The sequence below is a fragment of the Sminthopsis crassicaudata genome, chromosome 1, assembly GCF_048593235.1.
Source record: "Sminthopsis crassicaudata isolate SCR6 chromosome 1, ASM4859323v1, whole genome shotgun sequence".
Taxonomy (NCBI): Eukaryota; Metazoa; Chordata; class Mammalia; order Dasyuromorphia; family Dasyuridae; genus Sminthopsis; species Sminthopsis crassicaudata.
This window is the reverse complement of record NC_133617.1, coordinates 557189479-557217179: the sequence shown is the minus strand read 5'-3', so window position 1 is coordinate 557217179 and position 27701 is coordinate 557189479. Positions and strand designations below refer to the sequence as shown.

General features: G+C 33.1%; 1 protein-coding gene and 1 long non-coding RNA gene across 13 annotated transcripts in view; one reads left to right on the top strand and one right to left on the bottom strand.

The window, feature by feature from the left end:
- Positions 1–27701, bottom strand: part of ARB2A (ARB2 cotranscriptional regulator A) — a 575039-nt gene that overhangs the window by 306097 nt on the left and 241241 nt on the right. For all 12 annotated transcript variants that reach the window (XM_074282097.1, XM_074282092.1, XM_074282101.1 and 9 more), the window contains one exon: positions 19586–19804. In XM_074282097.1, the coding sequence (XP_074138198.1) occupies positions 19586–19804 (219 nt within the window). The remainder of the gene's footprint in view (positions 1–19585; positions 19805–27701) is intronic.
- On the top strand, positions 18883–20208 carry LOC141550944 (uncharacterized). Its single transcript, XR_012484706.1, has 3 exons — positions 18883–18958; positions 19069–19184; positions 20166–20208. It is a non-coding gene; the product is annotated as an uncharacterized LOC141550944 (long non-coding RNA).

Here is a 27701-nt window from a genome sequence, read left to right as displayed (position 1 = left end):
AGCATCCCTATGAAAAAAAATCTGCTTGGTTATAGATCTAGTCATGTCATTCTTCTTTTTGACTCTCTTCTACTAAATAAATAAAGTTAAATGTCCTTATCCTGTCATTCAAAGACCTACAAATTACCTTATCTTTCTAGCCTCAGCTTATACTACTTCTCTTCCAAATATTCTATACTCTAGCCAGAGTCCACTAAGTAAAGTGGACTGAAAACATTTGAAACTCTCCATCCTCCCTATCTCTGTACAAATCATCTCTTATTTTTGGAATGTCCCCAATGCTCCCCTCATCCCTGTGTCTACTTATTAAATTCAGCCTTCAAATATTTGAAATACCCATACATATCCTGAATAGCTATATCATAGAAATATGGCGATGCAAGAGGCTGTAACAATTCTAATATCTGAGCAATTCAATGTGCATGCTGATGTCTCCTTAAACATGTTGGATTCCTAGTTCATCAGTCAACTTAACCCCAATAGTTAATTCCACATATGCCAATCAAATAGAGGGGTAGTCAAATGATAAATCTTATGAGTGGCTATAATTGCTATTTCTCATATCTTTAACTCTGAAATTACTTGCTTTGAGCATCAGTTAATGAATAAGCATTTATTAAGAACATACTATGTGCCAACTTACTGTGAGAAACACTAAAATGTAAACAGTGAAAGTGAGAGTGAAAGTTAGAGAGATAGAAACAGAGAAAAGGAGAAAGGGAGGAAAAGAAGATGGAAAGAAGGAAGGAAAGAAGGAAGGAAGGAAGGAAGGAAGGAAGGAAGGAAGGAAGGAAGAAGGAAGGAAGAAGGAAGGAAGGAAGGAAGGAAGGAAGGAAGGAAGGAAGGAAGGAAGGAAGGAAGGAAGGAAGGAAGGAAGGAAGGAAGGAAGGAAGGAAGGAAGGAAGGAAGGAAGGAAGGAAGGAAGGAAGGAAGGAAGGAAGGAAGGAAGGAAGGAAGGAAGGAAGGAAGGAAGGAAGGGAAGGAAGGAAGGGAAGGAAGGAAGGGAAGGAAGGAAAGGAAGGAAGGAAGGAAGGAAGGAAGGAAGGAAGGAAGGAAGGAAGGAAGGAAGGAAGGAAGGAAGGAAGGAAGGAAGGAAGGAAGGAAGGAAGGAAGGAAGGAAGGAAGGGAAGGAAGGAAGGGAAGGAAGGAAGGAAGGAAGGAAGGAAGGAAGGAAGGTAGGAAAGGTAGGAAGGAAGGAAGGAAGGAAGGTAGGAAAGGTAGGAAGGAAAGGAAGGAAGGAAAGGTAGGAAGGAAAGGAAGGAAGGAAGGGAGGGAGGGAGGAAGGGAAGGGAGGAAGGGAGGAAGGGAGGAAGGGAGGAAGGGAGGAAGGGAGGAAGGAAGGAAGGAAGGAAGGAAGGAAGGAAGGAAGGAAGGAAGGAAGGAAGGAAGGAAGGAAGGAAGGAAGGAAGGAAGGAAGGAAGGAAGGAAGGAAGGAAGGAAGGAAAGGAAAGGAAAAGAAGGGAGGGAAGGAAGGAATGGAGGGAAAGAAGGAAAGAAGGGAGGGAGAGAAGGAATGGAGGGAAGGAGGAAGGGAGGGAAAGAGGAGAGAAGGGAAAAGGAGAGAAAGGAAGAGGGAAGGAAAGAAAGATTCCCTACTTTTCGCAAGGAATACATATATTATAGAAGGCAATATCTAAGCATATTTGGAAAGAAATACAAAATAAATAAAGGTTGTTATATGGAAGATCATTAGGAATGGAGGACACCAGAAGTTTACTGGACAAAAAAGGTACTGAAGACAAAATGGTAATTAAATATCTTGGAAGAAGTGAAAAATTCTATTAGGTAAAAGTGATAAGGAAGTCTATTCCAGGCATGGGGAATATCCAGGTATGGAGTTTTAAGATGGATTGTCATGGGAAAAACAAAAACTTAGTTTGGATGGATGAGAAAATGGGAATGGGAATACTATATAATAACGCTACAAAGCCAGACTGGACAAGTCCTGAAGGGCTTTAGAAACTAAAAGAGCAGTTTTAAATTTTATCCCAAAGGAAGTTGCTAGAGGTTAATGAGTAAGAAAATAAACAGTGCTTGGCACACTGCAAGTATCTAATAAATGCTGAATGACTGATTGAGTAATTAAATGGTAATTTTTGTACCTAAGGAAAATTATTTTGGAAACTGTGGAATTTGAATTAAGAGTGAAGAGTGTGAATCAGGGAGAGCAACTACAAGACTTTTATTGAAGTAGTTCAAGTGAGAGGTCATGAGTATCTATAAAACTGTGTGACAAATATTATGGATATAAAAACAAATTTTTGTCCTATGGGATATACAGTTTGAAATATCCAATAGGCAGATGGTGATGCAAATCTAAAGCTCAGGAAAGAAAGATGGGAAAAATGTATAGATCTGTAAATCATCTACATAGAGAAGATAATTAAACCCATACGAGTTATGAGAAGGAGGGAAAAAGGAGGAAGACAGAGACAAAAAGAGACAGGGACAGAAAGAGACAAAAATAAATGAAAACAAAGTTTATGTAAGTATATATGAAAAAAATACAAAATAATTTGAAAGACCTTTGATCATAACAGCATCCTGTCCTTTAAACTCTTCTTTTATTTCATTCTTCCTGTATCTACTGCTCAAACTGACCATGATGTTCTTCCGGTTTTCTATTGCTGCCCAGTCATCCAGTTCATTACCTCTACTTTCAGATAACTTTCTTCTTTCATAGTCTGGACTCTATAATGCACAAGTTCAACAACATATTATTTTCATCCAATGAATCCCTTTTCCTCTTGGTCCTCTGTAACTCAAACCTTGCCAAACCATTGCCATATGCTTCAATCCAGCCACCTAGTTGCCCATTTAGGAATATTTTTTTTTAAACATAGTCACTTTATTATAAAAATTTTTGACAGTATATATGCGTAATTTTTTTTATAATATTATCCCTTGTAATCATTTTTCCAAATTATCCCCTCCCTCCCTCTACTCCCTTCCCTAGATGACAGGCAATCCAATACATTTTACATGTGTAGACACAATATATGTGTGTAAATCCAATTTTCTTGTTGCACGTTAAGTATTAGATTCCAAAGGTATAAGTAACCTGAGTAGATAGACAGTAGTGCTAACAATTTACATTCACTTCCCAGTGTTCCTTCTCTGGGTATAGTTGTTTCTGTCCATCATTGATCAACTGGAAGTGGGTTGGATCTTCTTTATGTTGAAGATATCCACTTCCATCAGTATACATCTTCATACAGCATTGAAGTGTACAGCGATCTTCTGGTTCTATTCATTTCACTCAGCATCAATTGATGTAAGTCTTTCCAAATCTCTCTGTATTCGTCCTGCTGGTCATTTCTTATAGAGCAATAATATTCCATAACCTTCATATACCATAATTTACCCAACCATTCTCCAATTGATGGACATCCATTCATATTCCAGTTTCTAGACACTACAAAAAGAGCTGCCACAAACATTTTGGCACATACAGGTCCCTTTCCCCTCCTCAGTATTTCTTTGGGATATAAGCGCAATAGCAGCAATGCTGGGTCAAAGGGTATGCACAGTTTGATAACTTTTTGGGCATAGTTCCAAATTGCTCTCCAGAATGGTTGGATTCTTTCACAACTCCACCAGCAATGTATTAGTGTCCCAGTTTTCCCACATCCCCTCCAACATTCATCATTATTTGTTCCTGTCATCTTAGCCAATCTGACAGGTGTGTAGTGGTATCTCAGAGTTGTCTTAATTTGCATTTCTCTGATCAGTAGTGATTTGGAACACTCTTTCATATGAGTGGATATAATTTCAATTTCATCATCTGAGAATTGTCTGTTCATATCCTTTGGCCATTTATCAAGTGGAGAATGGTTTGATTTCTTATAAATTACGGTCAGTTCTCTATAGATTTTAGAAATGAGACCTTTATCAGAACCTTTAATTGTAAAAATATTTTCCCAATTTGTTACTTCCCTTCTAATCTTGTTTGCATTAGTATTGTTTGTACAGAAACTTTTTAGTTTGATGTAATCAAAATCTTCTATTTTGTGATCAATAATGATCTCTAGTTCTCCTCTGGTTATAAATATCTTCCTTCACTCCTGGATCTTCCTGGGAAAGGTTCCAGTTTATCTCCACTGCATATTATGCTTACTGACAGTCGTAAATATATTAAATTAAATATATCCTGATTATTCTAAGGAATAGTCAATTTATTCCTATATTCATATACATGTGTGTGGCGTGTGTCTGTGTGTGTGAAGTGTGTCTGTGAGTGTGTGAGTGTGTGTGGTGTGTGTGTCTGTGTGTGTGGTGTGTGTGTCTGTGAGTGTGTATGTCTGTTTGTGTGGTGTGTGTGTCTGTGTCTGTATGTGTGTCTGAGAGGTAGACTATTTTCTGTTTCTCTAATCTATTTATGATCTCATTCTGTATGCCTAAATCATGGACCCATTTTGATCTTATCTTTGTATATGCTGTTAAGTGTGAATCCATATCTAATTTCTGACATACTAATTTCCAGTTTTCCCAACAGTTTTTTTCAAATAATGAATTTTTATCCCTAATGTTGGTATCTTTGGGTTTGTCAAAGACTAGATTGCTATAGATGTACCCTTTTTTGTCCTTTGTACCTAATCTGTTCCACTGATCGACTGGTCTATTTCTTAGCCAATACCAAATGGTTTTGGTGACTGCTGCTATATAATATAGCTTTAGATCAGGTACACCTAGACCACCTTCATCTGACTTTTTTTTCATTAATTGCAATTCTTGACCTTTTATTCTTCCAAATGAATTTTGTTATTATTTTTTCTAGGTCATTAAAATAGTTTCTTGGGAGTCTGATTGCTATAGCACTAAATAAATAGATTACTTTGGGGAGTATTGTCATCTTTATTATATTCGCTCGGCCTATCCAAGAGCACTGAATGTCTTTCCAATTATTTTTGTGGCAAGTGTATCATAATTTTGCTCATATAATTTCTTGCTTTTTTTGGTAGATGGATTCCCAAATACTTTATAATCTCAACATTTGTTTGGAATAGAATTTCTCTTTGTATCTCTTGCTGTTGCATTTTGTTGGTGATATATAAAAATGCTGAGGATTTATGTGGATTTTTTTGTATCCTGCAACTTTGCTAAAGTCCGGAATTATTTCTAATAGCTTTTTAGCAGAGTCTTTGGGGTTCTCTAAGTATACCATCATGTCATCTGCAAAGAGTGATAGTTTGATTTCCTCATTTCCTACTCTAATTCCTTGAATCTCTTTCTCGGCTCTTATTGCCGAGGCTAGCATTTCTAGTACTATATTGAATAGTAATGGTGATAGTGGGCAACCTTGTTTCACTCCTGATCTTACTGGGAAAGGTTGCAGTTTATTTCTATTGCATAATATGCTTATTGACGGTCTTAAATATATGCTCCTGATTATTCTAAGGAATAATCCATTTATTCCTATACTCTCAAGAGTTTTTAGTAGGAATGGATGTTGGATTTTGTGAAATGCTTTTTCTGCATCTATTGAGATTATCATATGGTTTTTATTAATTTGATTATTAATATGGTCAATTATACTAATAGTTTTCCTAATATTAAACCAGCCCTGCATTCCTGGTATGAATCCTACTTGATCATAGTGTATTATCCTGGGGATGATTTTCTGAAGTCTTTTTGCTAATATCTTATTTAAGATTTTAGCATCAATATTCATTAAGGAAATTGGTCTATAATTTTCTTTCTCAGTTTTCAATCTACCTGGTTTAGGTATCAGTACCATGTCTGTGTCATAAAAGGAGTTTGGTAGGACTCCTTCATCCCCTAGTTTTTCAAATAGTTTATATAGCATTGGAGTTAGTTGTTCTTTAAATGTTTGGTAGAATTCACATGTAAATCCATCTGGTCCTGGGGATTTTTTCCTAGGGAGTTGATTAATAGCTTGTTCTATTTCTTTTTCTGAAATGGGACTATTTAAGCAATTTAGCTCCTCCTCTGTTAATCTAGGAAGCCTATATTTTTAGAAAAAGTCATCCATTTCACTTAAGTTATCACATTTATTGGCTTAAGTTGGGCAAAGTAATTCCTTATTATTTCTCTAATTTCCTCTTCATTGGTGGAAAGATCCCCCTTTTCATTTGTAAGACTAACAATTTGATTTTCCTCTTTCTTTTTCTGATCAGATTTACCAAAGGTTTGTCTATTTTGTTGGTTTTTTCATAAAACCAACTCTTGGTTTTATTTATTAATTCAATAGTTGTTTTTTTTTACTTTCAATATTATTGATTTCTCCTTTTAATTTTTGTATTTCAAGTTTGATTTTTGGTTGGGGGTTTTTAATTTGGTCTTTTTCTAGCTTAAGTTGCAGGCCCAATTCATTAATCTTCTCTTTCTCTATTTTATTCAAATAAGCCTCTAAAGATATAAAATTTCCCTTTATTACCGCTTTAGCTACATCCCACAGATTTTGGTATGATGTCTCATCATTGTCATTATCTTGGGTGAAATTATTATTTCTATAATTTGCTGTTTCACCCAGTCATTCTTTAAGATGAGATTATTCAGTTTCCAATTACTTTTTGGTCTATTTATCCCTAACTTCTTATTGAATGTAGTTTTTATTGCATTGTGGTCTGAGAAGCAGGCATTTATTATTTCTGCCTTCCTGCATTTAATTTTGAGATCTTTATGTCCTAATATATGGTCAATTTTTGTATAGGTTCCATGAACTGGTGAGAAGAAAGTATATTCCTTTCTATCACCATTCAGTTTTCTCAAAAGGTCTATCACACCTAGTTTTTCTAATGTTCTATGTACTTTTTAAAGTTCTTTCTTATTTGTTTTGTGGTTTGATTTGTCTAAATCTGAGAGTGCAAGTTATATTATAGTTTTACTGTCTATTTCTTCTTGCAACTCTCTTAACTTTTCCTTTAGAAAGTTAGATGCTATATCACTTGGTGCATATATGTTTAATATTGATATGGCTTCATTGTTTATGCTACCTTTTAGGAGGATATAGTTTCCTTCCTTATCTCTTTTAATTAGATCAATTTCTGCTTTTGCTTGATCTGAGATAAGGATGGCTACCCCTGCTTTTTTGGCTTTACCTGAAGCATAATAGATTCTGCTCCAATCTTTTACCTTTACTCTGTATGTATTTCCCTGTTTTAAGTGTGTATCCTGTAAACAACATATTGTAGGGTTCTGATTTTTGATCCAGTCTCCGTTTGATGGGAGAGTTCACCCCATTCACATTTACAGTTAAAATTACTAATTCTGTATTTCCTGCCATCATATTATCCCCAGATTATGCTTTTTCCCTTGACCCCCCTGAACCCCTTTCCCAATATTTAATTTATAGACCCCATGTGACGCACAGCCCTCCCTTTTTAGTATCCCTCCCCCTCCTTCCAAATCCCTTCCCTTTTCTGGTACCCTTCCCTTATTCCCCTTTTCCTTTTTCTTTTTCCTCTCCCCCTTTTTAATGAGGTGAGAGAGAATCCTCTGAAAAACAGATATGTCAATTATTTACTCTTTGAGCCTACTCTGATGAGAGTAAGATTCACACAATGTTTCACCCCCTCTCTAAATTTCCTCAGATGTGGTATATTTTATTATGCCTCTTCTTTCTGGGATGTACTTTCCCTCTTTTTATCGCTCCTTCCCCTTTCCCTTTACTACTCCCCCTTCCTTTTACTACTCCCCTCTTTTTTTATATCAGTAAAATCAAATTATCCATGTGGACTTTCTATATGTCCGCAACAAAGATACAATTCTCAAGAGTTCTTTTTACCTTTTTCTGTTTCTCTTCAGTCTTGTGGATGTAGCTCAAATTTTTTGTTTAAGTCTGGTTTTTTTCTTAGAAACAAATAGAATTACTCTCTTTCATTAAATATCCATCTTCTTCCATGGAAGAAAATGCTAAACTTAGCTGGATAGTTTATTCTTGGTTGTAATCCTTGATCTTTTGCCTTTCGGAATATCAGGTTCCAGGCCCTTCGATCTTTTAATGTGGAGGCAGCCAGATCTTGAGTGACCCTTATTGTGGCCCCTTCATATTTGAATTGCTTTTTTCTAGCTTATTGTAATATTTTTTCCTTTGTTTGGTAGTTCTGCAGCTTAGCCACAATATTCCATGGAGTTCTTTTTTTTAGGGTCTTTTTTAGAAGGTGTTTGATGAATTCTTTCAACGCCTATTTTCCCTTCTGTTTCTATTATCTCTGGACAGTTCTCTTTGATGATTTCCTGTAAAATAGAATCTAGGCTCTTTCTTTTGGTCATAGTTTTCAGGAAGTCCAATGATCCTCAGATTATCTCTCCTAGATCTATTTTCCAGGTCTATAAATTTTCCCAGTAAATATTTGACATTATTCTCCAGCTTTTCATTTTTTTTTTTTTTGTTTTGTTTTGTTTGACTGATTCTTGGGTTCTCAATGAATCATTCATTTCCATTTGTTCCATCCTGATTTTTAATGAGTTATTTTCTTCCTTCACATTTTTTAGTTCTTTTTATATATGTCCAATTGAGTTTTTAAATGAATTATTTTGCTCTGTTGAATTTTTTTCCATTTCCCTAATTTTTTTTTCCCCAAAATCACAAATCCTACTTTCTTGGAAATTTTTTATCTTTTCCAATTCAGAAATCCTACTTTCCTGTGATTTTTTTAACCTTTTCTAATTCACAAATTTTGTTTCCCTGCATCTCCTGTGAATTCTTTATTTTTTCCAACTCAAATTTCAGACCATTGTTATTCTCTATCATAGCTTCTCTTTCCTTTCCCCATTTTCCTTCAAACTCTCTTAACTTTTTAATAGTGTCTTCTAAGAGAGAGTTATGTGATGGGGGCCAGGTTATCATTCCCCTTTAGAGTGTTATCTGCTAACTCTCTGCTGTTAACTTCCTCGGGGTTGGATACCTGCTCTTTCTCTGTGTAGAAGGAATCAATAATTCTCTTCAGCTTTTTACTCATGGTTAAAAATCTTTTGGGGTCTGTCCTTGGGGTAAGAAGTTTATTTATTTATTTCTTTACCAGCTTCCTCCCAGATCATATGGATGCAGTGGGTACTGTGTCTGAGCTAAGAGATAGCTCTGGGAGAGAGTTTCCCTCCCCCTCCCTGGAAGTGCCTCAGAGGTGATTAGTACAACTGCACTGTGAGGATTACCGAGTGAAGGACCCCGCTGTGTCTCCTAGCGACTTCCCTGAGGTTTAAGACTGAACAGTAAAGGCGACACAAAGCCCAGCCGCTGCATCCCGTGGGGCGTGGATATCAGCAGCTGAGGTGAAAAGCCCCTGCGCTCAAACTGGAAATGTCTGCCCGAAACCGCAGTCCCTATTTCAAAGGTTCCGCTTCTTTGGGATTTCCATGGCTGAGTTCTACAGCCTCCAGCCAAGCCCAGCACTATGTGGATTAGATATTGCCTCAAGCTGTGTCCCTGCTGTTCAGGCTCTTAACTACCCCAGAGTGAAGCCAGGACAGCAGAAAGTGGCTGCACAGCCGTGCGGAGATCTATTAGGTCACTTCCAGATTGGGGTGGTTCTAGTATCTGGCTTTATATTTTAAAGTGTCTTGATTTCTCTTCTGTACTGCTGTTTTATAAGCAGAGAAGAGCTAACAGCCTGTGCCAGATTCTTCTATCTCAGTGGCTTCTCTGATCCCAGAGTTCTCCCCAGTGCGATCAGCACAGTATGCTAGCACCCAACTGTCTGTGTAGGCCTCTTTTTTTTTCCTCCCCTGGGAACCGACCTTTTCTGTTGAAACTCCAGATTCTCTTCAACTGGTAAGTCGTGCTTCCAATCCTTGTGGTTTCTATCAGTCCAGTGTTCTTTTTGAGGCTGATTTAACTAATTGGTAATGAGGGAAGAAGGGAGCTTACAGATTCGCATGTATCTTCTCCACCATCTTGGCTCCACCTTCCGCATTTAGGACTAGCACTAGCATCTATGATCAGGAAGACCTGAGTCAAATCCATTCTCAAATGCTTAGTAGCTGTGTGATTCTGGACAAGACACAGCCTCTATCCATCTTAGTTTCTTCATCTGTAAAATGTGGATAATGATAGCATCTATCTCCCAATGCTGTTGTAAAGATAAAAGGAAGTCCTAGAAAAGTCATAGAAAAATGCTTTTGGGATAGATAGTGGTAGATAGAAGGGCCTGGCTTCATCAAGAGTCACACGTAACTTAATGACTGAACAAAAGTGGATATTTATAAATTTAATCTAGTATTTACTTCCTAATAATGGAAAAGTTATGGTAGATACTTTACTCCAATTTCAATCATATACCACAGCAATATTGAGACATAACTGAAATAAAATATAAGACAATAAATAACAAAATCATTTAAACACCATCACCACTGGATAAGAAATACAGTAAATAAAAGAACTAGTCTGTTCAGAAATAATTTCAGTGACAAATGAAACAAAACTCTGAATTTTTAGCCAAGAGAGGAAAAAAGAGGTGTTAAAAAAAAAGTAGACAAAAAGTTTAAAAAAAAAAAAAACTTAAAAAAAAAAAAAGCCTGATTCCAAACATATTCTACATAAAACAGAAATCTTTGGGGTTTAAGGGTAATCTCACTCATCTGTTACTCACAGTTCTTGGGATGCATATTCATTTTATTTTGGCTCAGATTCTACCCATGAGAAAATTTTTAATTTAATTAATTCCTTTTAAATCCAACTAGTGTTACTAAATACTTCACACTGTAGTCAAGCAATTCAATTAGCTTAGGAAAAGCATAGTAATTCCGAGAAGCATCAAGCAACAGAAAATAAAACAAAAACATAACCTTACCTTTCCTTTCAACCTCAAAAATGTTTCCATCACTATAACTTTCCATCACTGGAAACCCACACCTCTTTCTATTCCTGATACTACTATACGTAAAAAGAGGGGAAAGTGTCCCCTTGATTAGTTTGGATGCTCAGCTAATTGTACCCATTGCATACTATAGGTAATCAACAAAGTATAGTCATTGATTGTTCCATCATACTTCTTGAGTGTGTTAGACAATAGTTAACATTTCTCCAAACTGTCCATTCTACATTACTACATTTCTATCCTACAGTGCATCTTAAAAATCTTTACTTTGGCAAGACAAGAATATAGTTCTCCCTTAGGGACTCTAGAAAAGGCATCTAGATGATGCAATTGATAGATTGTCAGGCCCAAAGTAAAAAAACAACAACAACAACAACAAAAAACCTTCTCTTTATGAGTTCAAATCTGGCTGCAGATACATCCTAGCTGTGTGATCCTGAGAAAGTAATAAAACCCTATTGACCTCAGTTTCCTCAATTGTAAAATGAACTGGAAAAGCAAATGGCAAATCATTCCAATAATGTTGCCAAGAAAACCCTTAATGGGGTCACAAAGTGTTGGACACAACTAAAATGACTGAACAACAATAAAGGGTCTCTAGAACTTTACAGTTACATAAGATATTTTGATTACTGCAGACCCTATCTCAAGGGAATAGGATATATCTCAGGGAGTACCACGGCAAGCAAAATGCTTTTCTTTATCCTCTTGTCTTCTTACTATTTTAGAAACTACCAATATAATATCCATGTTCACCAGTCACCAAAAAATCCTATCCAGAAATAAATGATAAATGATATTCTAAAATTCTGAGGAATTGAAAAAGTACCTGAATATTTCTTTTTACATGTCATTTTATCTCATCTGGGTCTTCATTTCTTTCAAGTAATCCTTTCCAAAATGCATCCCTTTAACATGCCCTGCAAAGACTTATTCTAAATAAATAGTCTTTTAAGCTTCACTACTCCTATCCCTAACCATATTTCCTAAAGTCTGCATCTAAAAAAATCCCTCAAGATGGGACTATCCCCAAGAGCCTAGGGAATAGCAATGCTTCCAGCCTAGTACTCTTAGCCACCATCCTGGAAAGCAACTCCTATGGAGAAAGAGCCTAGCAATAGCTCCTAGAGGCTACAATCACAGCCACTTGAAAATGTAGAAAGCTCTTCCCATCAAAGTCTCTGGTAAAATCCACCATCAGAAATTGATATGATTTTTTATTGATATAGCTGATATTAAAGAAGCAGCATATGGCAGAAACTAGGCATGGACCCACATTTAACACCACATACTAAGATAAGATCAAAATGGGTCCAAGATTTAGGCATAAAGAACAAAATCATAAATAAATTAGAGGAACATGGGATGGTTTACCGCTCGGACTTGTGGAGGAGGAAGAAGTTTGTATCCAAGGGAGAACTAGAGACCATTATTGATCACAAAATAGAAAATTTTGATTACACCAAATTAAAAATTTTTCTGCACAAACAAAACTAATGCAAACAAGATTAGAAGGGAAGTAACAAATTGGGAAAACATTTTTACAGGTAAAGGTTCTGATAAAGGCCGTATCTCCAAAATATACAGAGAATTGACTTTAATTTATAAGAAATCAAGCCATTCTCCAATTGATAAATGGTCAAAGGATATGAATAGACAATTTTCAGATGATGAAATTAAAACTATTTCCACTCATATGAAAGAGTGTTCCAAATCACGATTGATCAGAGAAATGCAAATTAAGACAACTCTGAGATACCATTACATACCTGTCAGATTGGCTAAGATGACAGGAACAAATAATGATTAATATTGGAGGGGCTGTGGGAAAACTGGGACACTGATGCATTGTTGGTGGAGTTGTGAAAGAATCCAACCATTCTGGAGAGCAATCTGGAATTATGCCCAAAAAGTTATCAAAATGTGCATACCCTTTGACCCAGCCGTACTACTACTGGACTTATATCCCAAGGAAATACTAAAGAAGGGAAAGGGACCTGTATGTGCCAAAATGTTTGTGGCAGCCCTTTTCATAGTGGCTAGAAACTGGAAAATGAATGGATGTCCATCAATTGGAGAATGGTTGGGTAAATTATGGTATATGAATGTTCTGTAAGAAATGCCCAAAAGGAGGAATACAAGAGGTTTGGAAAGACTTACATCAATTGATGCTGAGTGAAACGAGTAGAACTAGGGGATCATTATACACTTCAACAATGATACTTTATAAGGATGTATTCTGATGGAAGTGGATATCTTCAATCTAGAGAACAGCTAATATATTTTCTTATCAGTGGCCTTCTCAGCATGTACTATAAAATGTCCAGACAAAATACTCACTTATAGTATATCTTCAGAATTCATTACATAATATGTATAATATTATATAATTACTGTTACATGTTACATAATAAGTAATATTGACTAAACAGTTAATTTCCACTGATAATCCATAAACTGGTCTGTTTTGCTTCTACTGTCATTTCAACTTATTCAAGAGATTTGATTATGTGAATGATGGCTATGTTCCTTAGGATCTGGTTATTATTTCAAAATCCTGTTCACTGAACCTGAAGATAGTTAAAATTATCCTGATTTAATCTCTTATTCTTAAGGACAATAGAGTAGTTCTTGTTATTTTTAATACTTTTGGTGTGGTAAGATATGCTAACAAGTAAAGAAATAATTAGATTGAGAATAGAAATATCAACAGAAAAATTCTAACTGTTTCTTATTAAGGGCACTCGCTAAGATATACTATATAATATATATAATCACACATATATATACATATATATATATATACACATATACACATATATACATATATATATACATAGCATACTATTCATGAAAAGAAGGAGTAGAATTGTTCCCATTATCTGGAAAATTTTCTTATATCCAAAGAAAATCACAAACTATTGACATGTATAATAAATGTGAATATTTAATGTTAAAATGCAATTCTAACACAGAAAATAATCTTAATAATCTTACCATCTAATTTTCATAGAACTGTCCCATAAATTCAAACCTTTCAAAAAGGTCGTCTTTATAATCTGAACCAAAATCTAAAAAAAAAAAAAAAAACCACCATTTTTTTATCTTTGTCAACCCCCAGCTGATATAAACAGGTACACAGGTGAATCTTAGAAAATTAAGATTAAAATATGTTTTTATCCAAACTTAAAAGTTGTACATATTTGTTGAAGAAAATATAAAGACTACATTCCTGTTAGTTCCAAATATTACTTGTTGATATGCCATGTTGCATGAAATAACTCACATGATGACTATTTTACTTAAAGAACACTTGAGCAGAATTTATTTTTTAAAAAAAATCTGAATAACTTTCAAAATTGAAACAAAAATGTGAAACAATTATATTAATGTAACTGAGAGATAAACATGTACTAGCTACGCTCAAGATAATCTTATATAATTTTATAATATACCTATAAGAAGATTTAAATGAGAAATAAAGGTGAAATTTTACATTTGGACTAAAGTGGCAAATTTAATTTTGGGGGAAAGCAAAACCCAGTATGAAAACCAGCAGCCCTGGTGATCTAAAGAAAAAAAACACCAAAGTAGTCATCTAATCATGGGGGGTGTGGGGAGGGAGAGGAATATGTTTTTAAAAAGAATATATGTACATATTTAGCCATTTGACTCAGTTCTCCACCCAACACATTAAAAAACAGATGCTTTAAAAATGATCTATTGGCAATGTGCTTGTTAAAATTTTATCAGTTGGAATATTAAAATTCATTATGAATTAATTAACACATTATATAAAAATAATTTTTTCATTATTTTATAAAATAATATTACCAGGAATGACTAACATTGAGAATTTTGTATATCTTTATTTGTGATGCTGAAAAAGAAACTAAATTTATAAGATTACTATGAAATTGATGACATTTTCTGTCTTCACTCTTGAATTCAGTTGGCAGATGTTTTCAAGAACAAAAAATTCTGTCTTATTACAAAACATATTAAACAGGCTTTCCTGCCAGGCATGTCTGACATGATGTTTATTGCCTAGACCAAATCAATCCCCTTAATAAGCTATAATATATGCCAGCAAATACATTATTTCATAGTTAAGTAAAGTTACAGCATAAAATAATCAGTACTTTGATCTCTCCAGCTTTGTTCTTCATGTATCAGAATGTAGTACACAATCTGTTACTCATATCTAATATTCATTTGGTAAATAAAACAAAATTATACTTTTGTAACCTTAATGTTTCAAATTTTTATTTTGTACTTTTTCCTTGTACTTTGCTATGCTAAATATTTGCAATTATTTGTAAAATAAATAAATAAAAAAAATAAAATGAAATGAAAATCTGGCTATTTTTACTTACCTAAAGGAAATTTCTTTTTTAAACAGAGAATATTACATATTTTAATATACTAAGAAAACAGAATGGTCAAAAACAGGAGAAAAACAAGAAAAACATGCAATTATAGCTGCAGAAAACTCAAAAAGTTGTCTAATCCAACCTCCCTATTTTATAGATGAGGAAACTGAGGCCCAGAGTGTTGAAACAATTTGCTCAAGATGATTAAAGTTAATAAATGGCAATTTGAATCTAGTTCTTCTAAACATGAGTAATAAGAACAAGATGTCATTATTAAATATGCACTATGTTGAAAATCTCCTGATAATCTATTCTTAAATATGGGACAACTATTGTTCATATGGAGCTTTTCTATTCTCTCCTTCCCAAATGGGATATTTTATCTTTTATTTTTTTAATGCCCCAATCTTATTTTTTTTATTATTACAACTTTTTATTTACAAGATATATGCATGGATAATTTTACAACACTGACAATTGCCAAGCCTTTTGTTCCAATTTTTCCCCTCCTTCCCCCCACTTCTCTCCCCCAGATGGCAGGTTGACCAATATATGTTACATATGTTAAAGTATAAATTAAATACAATATATGTATACATGTCCAAACAGTTATTTTGCTGTACAAAAAGAAATCAGACTTTGAAATATTGTCCATTTAGCCTGTGAAGGAAATAAAAAATGCAGGTGGACAAAAATAGGGGTATTGGGAATTCTATGTAGTGGTTCATAGTCATCTCCCAGAGTTCTTTTGCTGAATGTCCCAATCTTATTAAAGGTTGATAGAATAAATAAATGGATACCAATGGTATAGCAAGTAAATATTAGTGTACTATCTATGTAGATTTCTCTAGTGTTGGTACATAATATTTTTGAATATAGTTATTTTTAAAAGATACATTTCTTTTTAAGTGTTGAGCCATATGTGAACAATGTCAAAATTCCAGATGAATGCTTCAAGTCCAGAAGAAAACTAGCTCCTACATAGCAACTGCATATTAACAAATATGCTAATTGTAAATACCAACAACTAATTAAAAAATATTTATTGAATGCCTATTGTATGAAGATTCTGCCAGTAAAATAATATAATATTAGAAATATTCCTTGCTTTTAAGCATCCTACAAAATCTCAAATTAAGAGTACAAGGCAAGATATAGACAAACGACAAGTTAAATAAGTTTGAGACAACAATACAAGAGATGTTACAAGACAGATGATGAACTATCCCAATAAACAGTATGGACAATGAGTTCCATAAGTTCAAAAAGAAAAGAATCACTATGAGTTTTCTTGTTCAGAGAAGACTTCAGAGACAAGGTGGAGCCAAAATTGGGCCTTAAAATATAGGAAAGATTTCTTAAAGTGAAGAAGAAAAGAAGACCCTTGCTTGTGCAACAATATATGAATGAGGGAAACTACAAGAAATATTTAGAAGACAAGCCAGTTTGACTACAACACAACGTTCACATACAGAAGTATAATGGAAGAAAGCAGTGATGTTTTCCTTCAGAAATTAGTGTTGTGTCGACAACAAATTTTACAAAGTTCATTAAAAAACAAATGCTACTCCTCTATCTTTATTCATTCATCTGAATAATAAGCAGGTTAACTAAATTGTGAAAAGTTTCTTGAGAAAGATACTAAAATACTAAGTGATTATCATTTTTCTTTAATTATTAGAAGAGTCAGTATTTTAAAAATCAAAATTAAATCACAATGGATTGACTGAAGAGTACATTCAAATAATCTCTCCATGCTGAAGTTTCACTATTGATAAATGATTTCAGAACTCCTTTAAAGGGCTGATATCTGGGAGCAAGACTAACACCTGAGATCTTCATAAAATATCTTTATAGTTTAAGAAAAATATCTGTCTCATGGTATTCTTAGATCTGCTGAAAAATGCATTAAGACTTTTGAAAGTCTGTGTCTGTGTGTTTGTGTATATATACACCAAAGCATGTGTAGTTATATGTATATATAGGTATACTCAAGATTAAAAAAAAAAAAAAAAAACTTTCTAGTTTTGAATATGCTCTCAAGATTATAAAACACTTCTTTTTTACTAGCATAGATACAGTATGACAATACTCTAGAAAAGCAAATTCTAAATGAATCCTAGTGACCTATAACATGAATACACCAAACATTGAGCAATTCACCTCATTTCTCATTGAAAGGATAAAACCTCACTATCTGGCAATATTCTGAAGACTATATCCATCTCTGCTCCTTTGAAAATTGCTCTGGGGTTTTTAAGTGAAAAGGTGTGAAATACAAAATACTATTGTATATCTAAGAGTGTGAGTGATACATGTAGGATTTTAATTTACATGATCTATTTTTGTCTTTCACTGTTTCCTGAGGAAGAAGAGCAACTTTGTAAAAGAAATGGAATAACACAGGAAAGCAAGGAGAAAAGGTTGAAAGATGCAATACAAGAAGGTAAAAAAGAGTGATAGAAAAGTAAGAAAAAAAGAACATATAGAACAGATCAAAGAATTAGAGGGGGGAAAGACAAGGAGAAAATAGAAATACACTTAGAATTCATTTTCAGTGTTAAATTGAGGAAAAGTTAAAAACAAGAACAAATGAAACATGTGAAATACAGAATAAAGAAAATGTACATGTACAAGAGAACAAAAGGGGAAAATGGTGCCATAATAAAGAGAAGATAGAAAAGAAGATATAAGACCTAGAGAATTAGATTTCAGAAACAGATCCTTAAATTACATGTTTAAAAACAAAAACAAAAAACCAAGGAAGCAAAAATACATAATTCAACACATGGAAAGTTTCATTTCTTGTTTTCATTTTAAAATGTTAAATCAATACTACTAATGTTATGTGAATTTTGAAATATTTTAAATTCATTTCTGGAAAGTACAAGAAAAAAAATGATTAAATTTTTTATTTTACAATATCACAAAATGTTAAAGAGACATGAGAGGTTCAGATAATCTAGAAGATGAGAAAATGGCATTATGAACTCAGAAAAGCTTCTGTTAGACAAGGGGTGATCTGACTAAATTAGGAAAAGAAGAAATGTTATTTGATCTAAAAATCTGTTAATTTTTGATATTTTCAAATACTGACAAGGGTTCATGTGATGCTAAATATGTGCATGCTTTTTTTTTCCTCTCTCTTTGGCTTTACAAGCTATATGAGGAAATCTGAGGCTCTTGAAGGGCATTCTGCTTTGGATTGATTATGAATCTGAGAACCTCCTTCCCTATTTTATTGCAATCCTAATTTACTCAGTAAATTGACATGTGGGTAAATGCTGTATTTTTTTTAATTTTTTTTTTTTAGTGAAAATTCCAGAAAGGGAAGGTAACCTGTGAGGGAATATAGTTTTCATTTTTTCTCAAAAGTGGCATAAGGTATGTTTATAATTAGTTTTTGTAATTTCTAAAACAAGCAAATTTATAGGATGAGATACATTATCACTATAACACAGAACAAATAAGAAAGGTAATTATTCTACTCTTTAAACATCTCCAAATATTTCATCAGAAGAATAAATCCATTTTGTTTTGCTTCCTCTTTGGTATGTCTGACAAGCTTTAGTTTTACTCTTAAATTAAACCTCCATCCACCTTCTATAATAAATTAAATAAAAAATAAAAAATAACTAAATTGAATGAATTTGTCTCAAACAAAATCCACAGTATGTATATCAAGCAGAATGTGTCAAAGTGCAAATAAAATTGTTTGTGCCCCCTGCAGAATTAGAAATCCTCTGGAAGCACTATTCTAAGGATCTCATGCTGCTAGCATTACCAAGTGCAAAGATTCATTGAGTAAGAAAAGAGCAAGGGACAGAGTTCCCTCATTATACCATTCCTGAACTATTCTAACTTAAATATTTATTAAGATATTAATAAACTTCACTCTCTTCATCTACCTTCAGAAGTTAAGCAAAGATACAATGAATGGCTGCTCCCATGAAAATAACATTACCTGATAAAACTGCTACCACACAAGATGAACATTGATATATGGCACAGTACATTATTAATTCAGCAGGTAATACATTTTTTACAATTATTAGATGATCTATACTCTCTCTAATGGACAACAGAATGACATAGTATTTTAAAAGGCATGGCAGGTTGTAAAATTTCAAAGTTTTCAATATGAATATCATGATAAAATTATTTTAGAGGATTTCCCACAAATGAGACCTTGACCCAAAAGGAAAGCATACTTGTGTTTGAAGCTTACATGAAATGACACATGGATTTGAAATTATGCATTTGGGAACTTAATCAAAGTTATTTTCTGAGTGGGAAATTTTAAAACTCTTAAGAAGTTGATGCTTCCTAGAAATAAATTGCTGAAAAAGCCAAGTACTTCATGTAAAAAAAAAAAATTGGAAAAAATATTATATATCAAGTAATGAAGGAAAATGTAGCCATTTGACTTACTCTAATATATAATGGCACCATCTCTTTTTCTTTCTGAGGGTTACGATACTTTTCATAAAAATCACGCCGCTTCTTTGCTTCTTTGAAGGTTTTATCTTTTCTTTCACGTTTTTCTGCTGGCTCATCTGAACCATCAGAATATAAATGCATTTGTGATTTGGTCTTTTCCACTTCAATATAGTTTTCATTGGGATTGAGTACTATTACTCCATATCCTTCCTGTTGTAAAAAGAAAGAGAAAAAAATGTAATCTTAAAAATATTTCCAATTTTAAAAAGTATTAACATTCTATACTAAGTAAATTCCTAGACTTATATTTCATAAATTATTATATTATAACCAGGACAATACTCCTTTCTTTTGGCCATCTTAAGTTCTGAATTTAATATACTGTGATAAGGATAGCATAGGTAAATAAGCAAACATAACATATAACAGAAGCAGAGAAAGTGAGAAAGAGAGAGAGAGAGAGAGAGAGAGAGAGAGAGAGAGAGAGAGAGAGAGAGAGAGAGAGAGAGAGAGAGAAAGAAAGAAATGTGACACGAAGATTGTTAATTTAAATCAAAATGTTTTATTCTAGATCTTCTGAAGAAAAATAATCTTTGGGCACACCGACAAGCACTAACCATACTTAAACTTTCCAAGTGTCCTTACTATTTAGAAGACATGCTATGAGAAAAATAAACAACATGCTATGGAATTCCACAGCTTTCATGTTGAATTAAATGAGTTTTCTTTCCTTTTATCCACATTTATGGTTTAGTTTGTTTTGTTTGGATACTGACAAAGAAAAAAAATGGAAGAAAAAATGTACCTAATATTCTATGCATTAATGATCACATAATGAGTAGAAGTTATCCATTGTCCATCTTTTGCAATTGATTTGTCTATTCAATGTCAAGAAGTTAGACAAATCATTTTCACAAATTAAAACTTTTTTTAAAAAAACTATTACTGTAGTATATAGAAATGACTTTTTTCTGAAATTTTTGTTTTCAAGTCATTATCATAATTTTTTTTTTATTGAGGACTAATACCATGAAACATTTAACATTTCAAAGATTAGAACTCAAAAATATTAATTAAGTTGTTAATAAAAGTTAAATTTATGCGTTCAATTTTCCATTTGGGGCCTGGGGATCTTTGACTATTGGAGGACTGGAAGAATTGATCCATTTTGGAAAGCTTTAAACATTTTGAACTATTAAGTTCAAAAATAGAAAAAACAAAAAAGTTAGCACTACTAACTCCTGAATAACATTTGTTATTCAAAGCTATTATGTAGCTTTCTTTTTCTAACTAATACTCTAGGACATTGAAAGGAATTGTGATATTCGCAATATTCATACATTTATAAAACTCTACATGGTCATAGGAAAATGGAACTTATTATAATGCAAAGAGAATCAAACTTACAGATAATTAAATTTAAATAGAATTTTATGTCTACCCCCAAAACACGAGCCATCTATTTTAAAAATTCATGCTCTAGGACCTTAACAATTCATTATCTAAGACTTTAACTGAATTTTAAATGTCATATTTCTTATCCAAGTGATGATCAGAGGCTGATCAGAACCCACACAACTGATAGCAGCACTAAAAATAAATCAATATTATCACAGTGTCAGTATTATTATTTTGTAAAGTATGTTGCTATTGCACTTAGTTGACTTTTTTCAAGTTATTTTAAATAACACAAAACTGTATTGGGGCTATTTTTCTTTTCATCCAATCAATGTATTTTTAAACCACTTTGACTTCAAGGGGAGGGGGGTGCATATTGGGAGGTATGTGGGAGGTGTGGGTATAAAGATATAGGTTTCAAAGGATTCTTAATTCTACTCTAGAAGGCTCAGTGTAAATACAGAACTTTTTAAAAGAAATATGAAAAAAATTTATTCAATGTACACAAAATTGATTGATAAAACAGGGTATACTTATTCAACATATATCCTTTTAAGATCATATGATCTCTTAGAATTCTTAGTCAAAAAAGCTCCTTTTATGAAAGGCTTGCAAAATATTCTTAGGCAGAAATAAATGCTTCACTTTTACTTAAACATCTCAAACACAAAGCATATGAGAAGATTAAAAAAAAAAAAAATTCCTATCTACCTAGCTGGTAAGCCAAAGCTATACCAACAAAAGATACTTTATTCGGACTTGCTTTATTCTAATCTGTATAGCTATTCAAAAGTCTTGTAGCACATTGTGATCACTGTCAGGTAGACAGATTGTCACTTGGTGATTTTCTACAGTTGGACACACTCGACTAGTTATCAAAATCACATTTGAAGGAAGTTCCTACCCCTCTTCCTAGTGCCTCTTACAACTTTTCACGCCCTTCTCAAATTTCTGCTATAACTTCCCCTCCCACCAAAACTAAGTTAAAGGACACTGATGCACTCTGCTAAACAGGGTGAAATAGAGGCATTCAATACACTGTCTCTGAAGTAAGGAACCTAGTCAAAAAAGGTCACCATAGGCCAAAAAGAAAATTGCCTCTTTACTAGATTTTGTACCATGAGTAAGTGGTCTACTGTCATGTTCCTTCCCTGCCCTCTTCTCTCAGCTGAATTGAACTTTTCTTTTCTTTAAACACATGCTTTAGAATCTAGCTATCCAAAACTAGGATCTAGAGAGAGAGAGAGAGAGAGAGAGAGAGAGAGAGAGAGAGAGAGAGAGAGAGAGAGAGAGAGAGAGAGAGAGAGAGAGAAAGAGAGAGAAGAAAAGGAATCAGAAAATTTCAAATATAGAAAACTCTTCAGACACCTGAAACATTTCCAACTGAAGGCAACATAAATTTTAATAAACTTGTAAAAGTTACATAATAATTGAATTCCAATTTTAAAAACTCAGATCAAAAATATTTCAAAAATGACAAACATCATGCTATATGAAATCCATAAGGTCAGTAAAAGAAAGTGATTCTATGATGGAAGTGAGAGGGGAACATGATTTGAAGATACACATTTACAATTTTTTTGAAACATTATTTTGTCTATTACAGTTTTACATGCATCATGAAATCTGAACTTTTACATGTGTAGTCTAAAAAAGATACACATAAATCATCAAAGAAGTAGAATTTGTCTAAATTATTGATTATGTAACAGAAAATTACATGACTCATTTGTCCAATGTTATAAGGACACAATGTCAATTTTTCACTGAGGTTTCAACAGATGAAAAATGATTCTATTTTTAAAATCACTACTATGTAAATCAATTAAAGGGTTTTTATCAATTAGATGGGGAACATAAAATTTCTTCTTTGTAACAGCTGGATTTCATAGAAAACAGCTTCTTATTTTAAACATATCAGACCTTTAGATAAAACAAATCCAAGCAAAAATCATCTTGAATTTATCCAAGGGCATTTTCTCCAACCATCTCACAGAATCATTGCTCTCCCAACTTTCAAAAAAGATTTACAGGCTAAATTCCAATCATTACATAAAGAAATTGATTTTGTTTATTTTTATTCTTTTTGTTATTCCATGTATTCCAAATAATAAGTGAATAAAAATGATCCTTCATTTTTAATAAAAGCTATCATATACTACTTCTATTATATCCTGATAAAACAGAAAAAGCAAGGAATATCACTACTTTAACCCTATCATACTGCTCTAAATGGTACAGAAACATATATATATATATATATATATATATATATATATATATATATATATATATATCACACTAAAAGTTTGCCCTTCTCTTCATTACATTCTTGAAATAGTTAACATTTCTGAAAGGCTTCAGTATCTCTATATGTGATGCCAATTTTGCTATAGCTTAGCCTTAGAAAGGATTACTGAAAGCCTATGGAGAGTAAATAAATGTTCACATAAAAATTACATACAGAAAAACCTCAATCATTAAAAATGGGAGTGTGGCATGAAATATTATTAATTAGATCACATGAAATGTTTCAATAAAGATGAAACAAGCAACTTCTTAAATTGCCCTCTCTTTTTCAGTATTTCAATGAAGAAATACAAAAAAGGCAAACACCCATCAACCGTGAAGTGCTTTAAAACTACTCTATAAAATAGAGGATTTAAATAAATAATAGTATTCTAAAATTACTTTCCAGAACTACTTGCAAAAATTAGCATTTTTGTTTATATCGAGGCTCTTAAAACCATCATTTATACTTAATCATTCCTTAAAAAGAATAATTTTCTTGCCAAATGAAAAGTTGGGATATTTCAAATATACTTGAAAATTTATCCTGCAATCTTTTAAAAAGATATAATACAGTTTACAATTTGATTTATCCAAGCCAAGCTCAATATACTGTATTTCCAGAGGCAAAACTGATGCACATTATAGTTAACTAATTCTATGTTTTCTTATGGAGAATCTAGGAGGGAAACACTAGGACAAATAATGATAAAAGCTTGCTTTATCCCTTAATTCATCACATCAAACTTATAAATAATGATAGTGTTATATTCAGACCAGTATTTGCAAGGCTAAATCTCTAGACTCTTAAATACTACCTCAAGTTTTATTTCTAACCATTGCATTTCATTCATTGCAAATACTTTCATTTAGATTGATAGCTTGGGATTCCAAATCACTTTTATTTTTAAGTTTTATAAATATATTTGCTAATAATAGTTCATTTATCATTTAATCAGAAGATGATGCCTGAGATTAGAATGGCCTCAAGCAGACAGGTGGTGTTGAGCACAATGAACTAAAGAAGAACCATGATATCCGAATCAAATAGATGCAGAAGTGCCCTTCTCACAAAGATGAGCAGATAAATAATTAAGAGGTGCCTGACCAAAAAATAGGATGGTCTCACAATAAACCCTCACACCAGATGCTAGAAATTGAAGATTAATACAAGTTAATTTTGCCTGTTAGTCACTAGTTATAAGCTCAATGGAAATCTAGGATAGTCAAAGCAAATTCTGTATTTTTTCAAATCTCATGTGGTTGGCTAAATGAATAATGAGCTGAAAGTACTCAGCTCTGCATATTAATCTACCAACATGGTATGCCATATGTGACCAAAGAGGTCAGAGGCTAAAGTGGGATCCCTTGACCTGTGTAACTATCTTTTGGACTTCAAGGAAAGAGCTATAAAGAGATGGTTTTCCTTTGCTTTATCAGCCAAATTTTTCCAAGTTCAACATGCTATCTAGACTGTTTGCAACAAGATCACAGTTAATCCCCCAGGGAAATGAAGCCCAGAATGTTCTGATCTGGAAACTAAATCTGCCCATGTTCAAAATGGACAAACTACTGTCCATTCATCTTTCTGAAAGATGTATGTTCTGTTTATTTCCCATCTTTATCATAAGAAGGGTATGCATGTGTCACTGTTGCAACATCCTAGGTGCAACAGTGAGATGAGGTCATGACAACCAATCAGAAGTCACTAGCGAAGCGTTAAAGTAAACATAGCTGTTTGAACTGCAGCTCTGCTTGAAAAATGCCCCCTCCATTATTGGAGCAATTTTCTCAAGACGTGACCTGAGACTGAAATGTCTGTTGACTCAGTTTTGCATTTCAACTCAAATGTGCATTTTGGTAACAACAATCTGATAATACTTTTGTTAAACTTTCATCCCAGGTCTGCTTCTCTTAGCTTCCCAGACATAAGGACTATGATTGAATATGTAAAAATGCTGCTGTTACAAACATACATTGTCCCACTGAATTCCCAACTTCAAATAGCTCCTCAAGTTAGTCAAGAAAAGAAAACATGCCACAAAAAGTTTTCAGAGGACCACCTGTTGTCTATTATTTTTACATAGCACTTACTCATAAATCATAACACAGGGTAATTAATCAAGCTGTCAAAGAGAAGGTCAGAGGTTATATGGTGGAGTCAGAAGGTCATGCATGGGCTGATAGAGGTCAGGGTCACACTGCATTCCTCATTATCAAGTTGGGATGAGAGAGAGACGGCCCAAGCAGACAAAAGTGAAAGCAGATGGAGAAGTGAGTGGACAGAAAAAAGAAAATTTCACAAACAAAAAGAAAAGAGAAAGAAGACTGTCAGCTGCCTTCAAGAAAAGAACAGAAGAGCAAAGAAATACACTGAAATGTGCTCAAAGGGCCTCAGGAAAATAAAGAAACTACAATTTTACTAATTAAATAAATTTAATATAAATATTTCGGTTTTTTTACATCAACACACACTAAGCAATATTAGAAAATTGGTGAATTTCGTGCCACTGTACCTTTTCAAATCAGTCAATTCAAGATAAATTAGCATAAGGTAAACAGTTACTTGAATAAAGGGTAATTTACATGAAAAAAATTTATAGTAAGAGGTTCCTTCTCTTTCAGAAATAGTGTGGGATTACAACATATGGACAAATAAAAGTTTTCTCTCATTGCACAGATAATGTTCACTGAGCAAGACACCAAAATATTCACAAATACAAAAGCATCATAAAAGTCCTTTTGAATAACACAATAGTTATAAAATATTCTATCGTTACACTGGCCTGAATTAGATGCAGAATACTGTGCAAAATTAGCTGTCACCCTTTCCTCAAAATCTTTGTTAATCTCATTTTGAATGTTTGCAGCTTTATCAACACATGCATCAATGTCAGTTCCTTGGTTACTGAACCGCTGTAGTTGGAAGAAGATATAATTAAAATGTTTTGGCACAGAAAAGGTGAAATTGTATCTTCCCCTGTTCCCTTAGGAGTCTGTAAAACACGTAAAATATATTGACAAACACACACCCTTGTTTCTAGTCCTGACATCCCAGGTCACCCAAGTGCTAGTTATTTCAAAACATTCACTTTATACTTGCCCATACTGTCACCTACTGTGTTACTAACTTTTCAAATGTATTAGAACATTCAATTTTTTAAATACCACTAAGTCATGTTCTAATAACAAAAATGAGTCACAAAAACTTCAACTCAACTTTCACTAATCATGTATTTATAACCAGATCCAGCAGTAAATTTTTGATTTGGTTTTAGTTTTTGCTAGTTGCTAACTGGTTTTAATATCATCATAATAAATAGATTATTGATTATGCAAAATTTATGGACAAAAATAAGGTATTCTAAAGTATTTTAGTTTAAATTCTTTACTTTTAGCTTAAGAAAAAGAAACACACACATGGACAAATGAGAGTGCAATGGAGAGGCAACAAGTTGTAGCTATTTCCCTGTCAATTATAGATCAAAATTCCTAAGTAAAAGCAAGATAACATACAACTAGATACACATCTTTACTGAATAATCCCAAAACTTGAGCTTGGATAACTCAAAGCAAGAGCAAAAAAGACTGCAAATCTGGATGGTCATTAAGTAGAGAGTTCCTATTTTTTTTTTTTAAGAGTAAATATTTTGTTTTAAATACTCCTAAGTGCAAAGAATTTCTAATTTAATGCAAAAGGTTATAGTTTATTAGAGTAACTTCATAAGCTATATTTCTTACTCAAAGTCTGAATTCTAGCATCATACACAACATTGGACAACCTTTTCGTTTTATATGACAATGAAACAATGCATTATCTTAGGATACACTTTCATGCGTCTATGGGATTAAAAGCTACTTTTTCAAATTAAAGAAATCTACTAGTATACCAAACTGCACATCTTTCTTTATCTGGAAACTATACCAGCTTATTTCTTCCTCAACTTTCTTAAAACATAAGATTCTAAGTGTGTAAATCATAATTTTTCCAAACATAGCTAGCAACTTGCTGAAAGTCCTCTTGGTGTTTCTAGAGATCATTTCTTAGGACAAGGACATACTGAAGAATGAGCTGTTAAGCTCAAGACTCCCTTCATTTCAAGGCATTCTCATGCATTAAAGAATTTCAAAGCATAATTAAGTACAAATTCCTCAATAGGTTTGTATATATCCCTTTTTAATCTGTAGATAAGGAAGATAAGGAGGAATCAAGTGGGAGTGGCAAAGATAGGACACAGCCTATGTTTATAAATGGTTTCTAAAAACAATCTTGAAGCAATCCAGTCTTCCAAAGAAATCTAATACTAAGTATTGTTTGTGATTGAGGTCTACTATTTAAAGTTACTGCATATTAATAATAATTTTTAAAAGGTGAATTGCTTTAGTGTACACATGCATTCAGACACTTTAGGAAATAAAA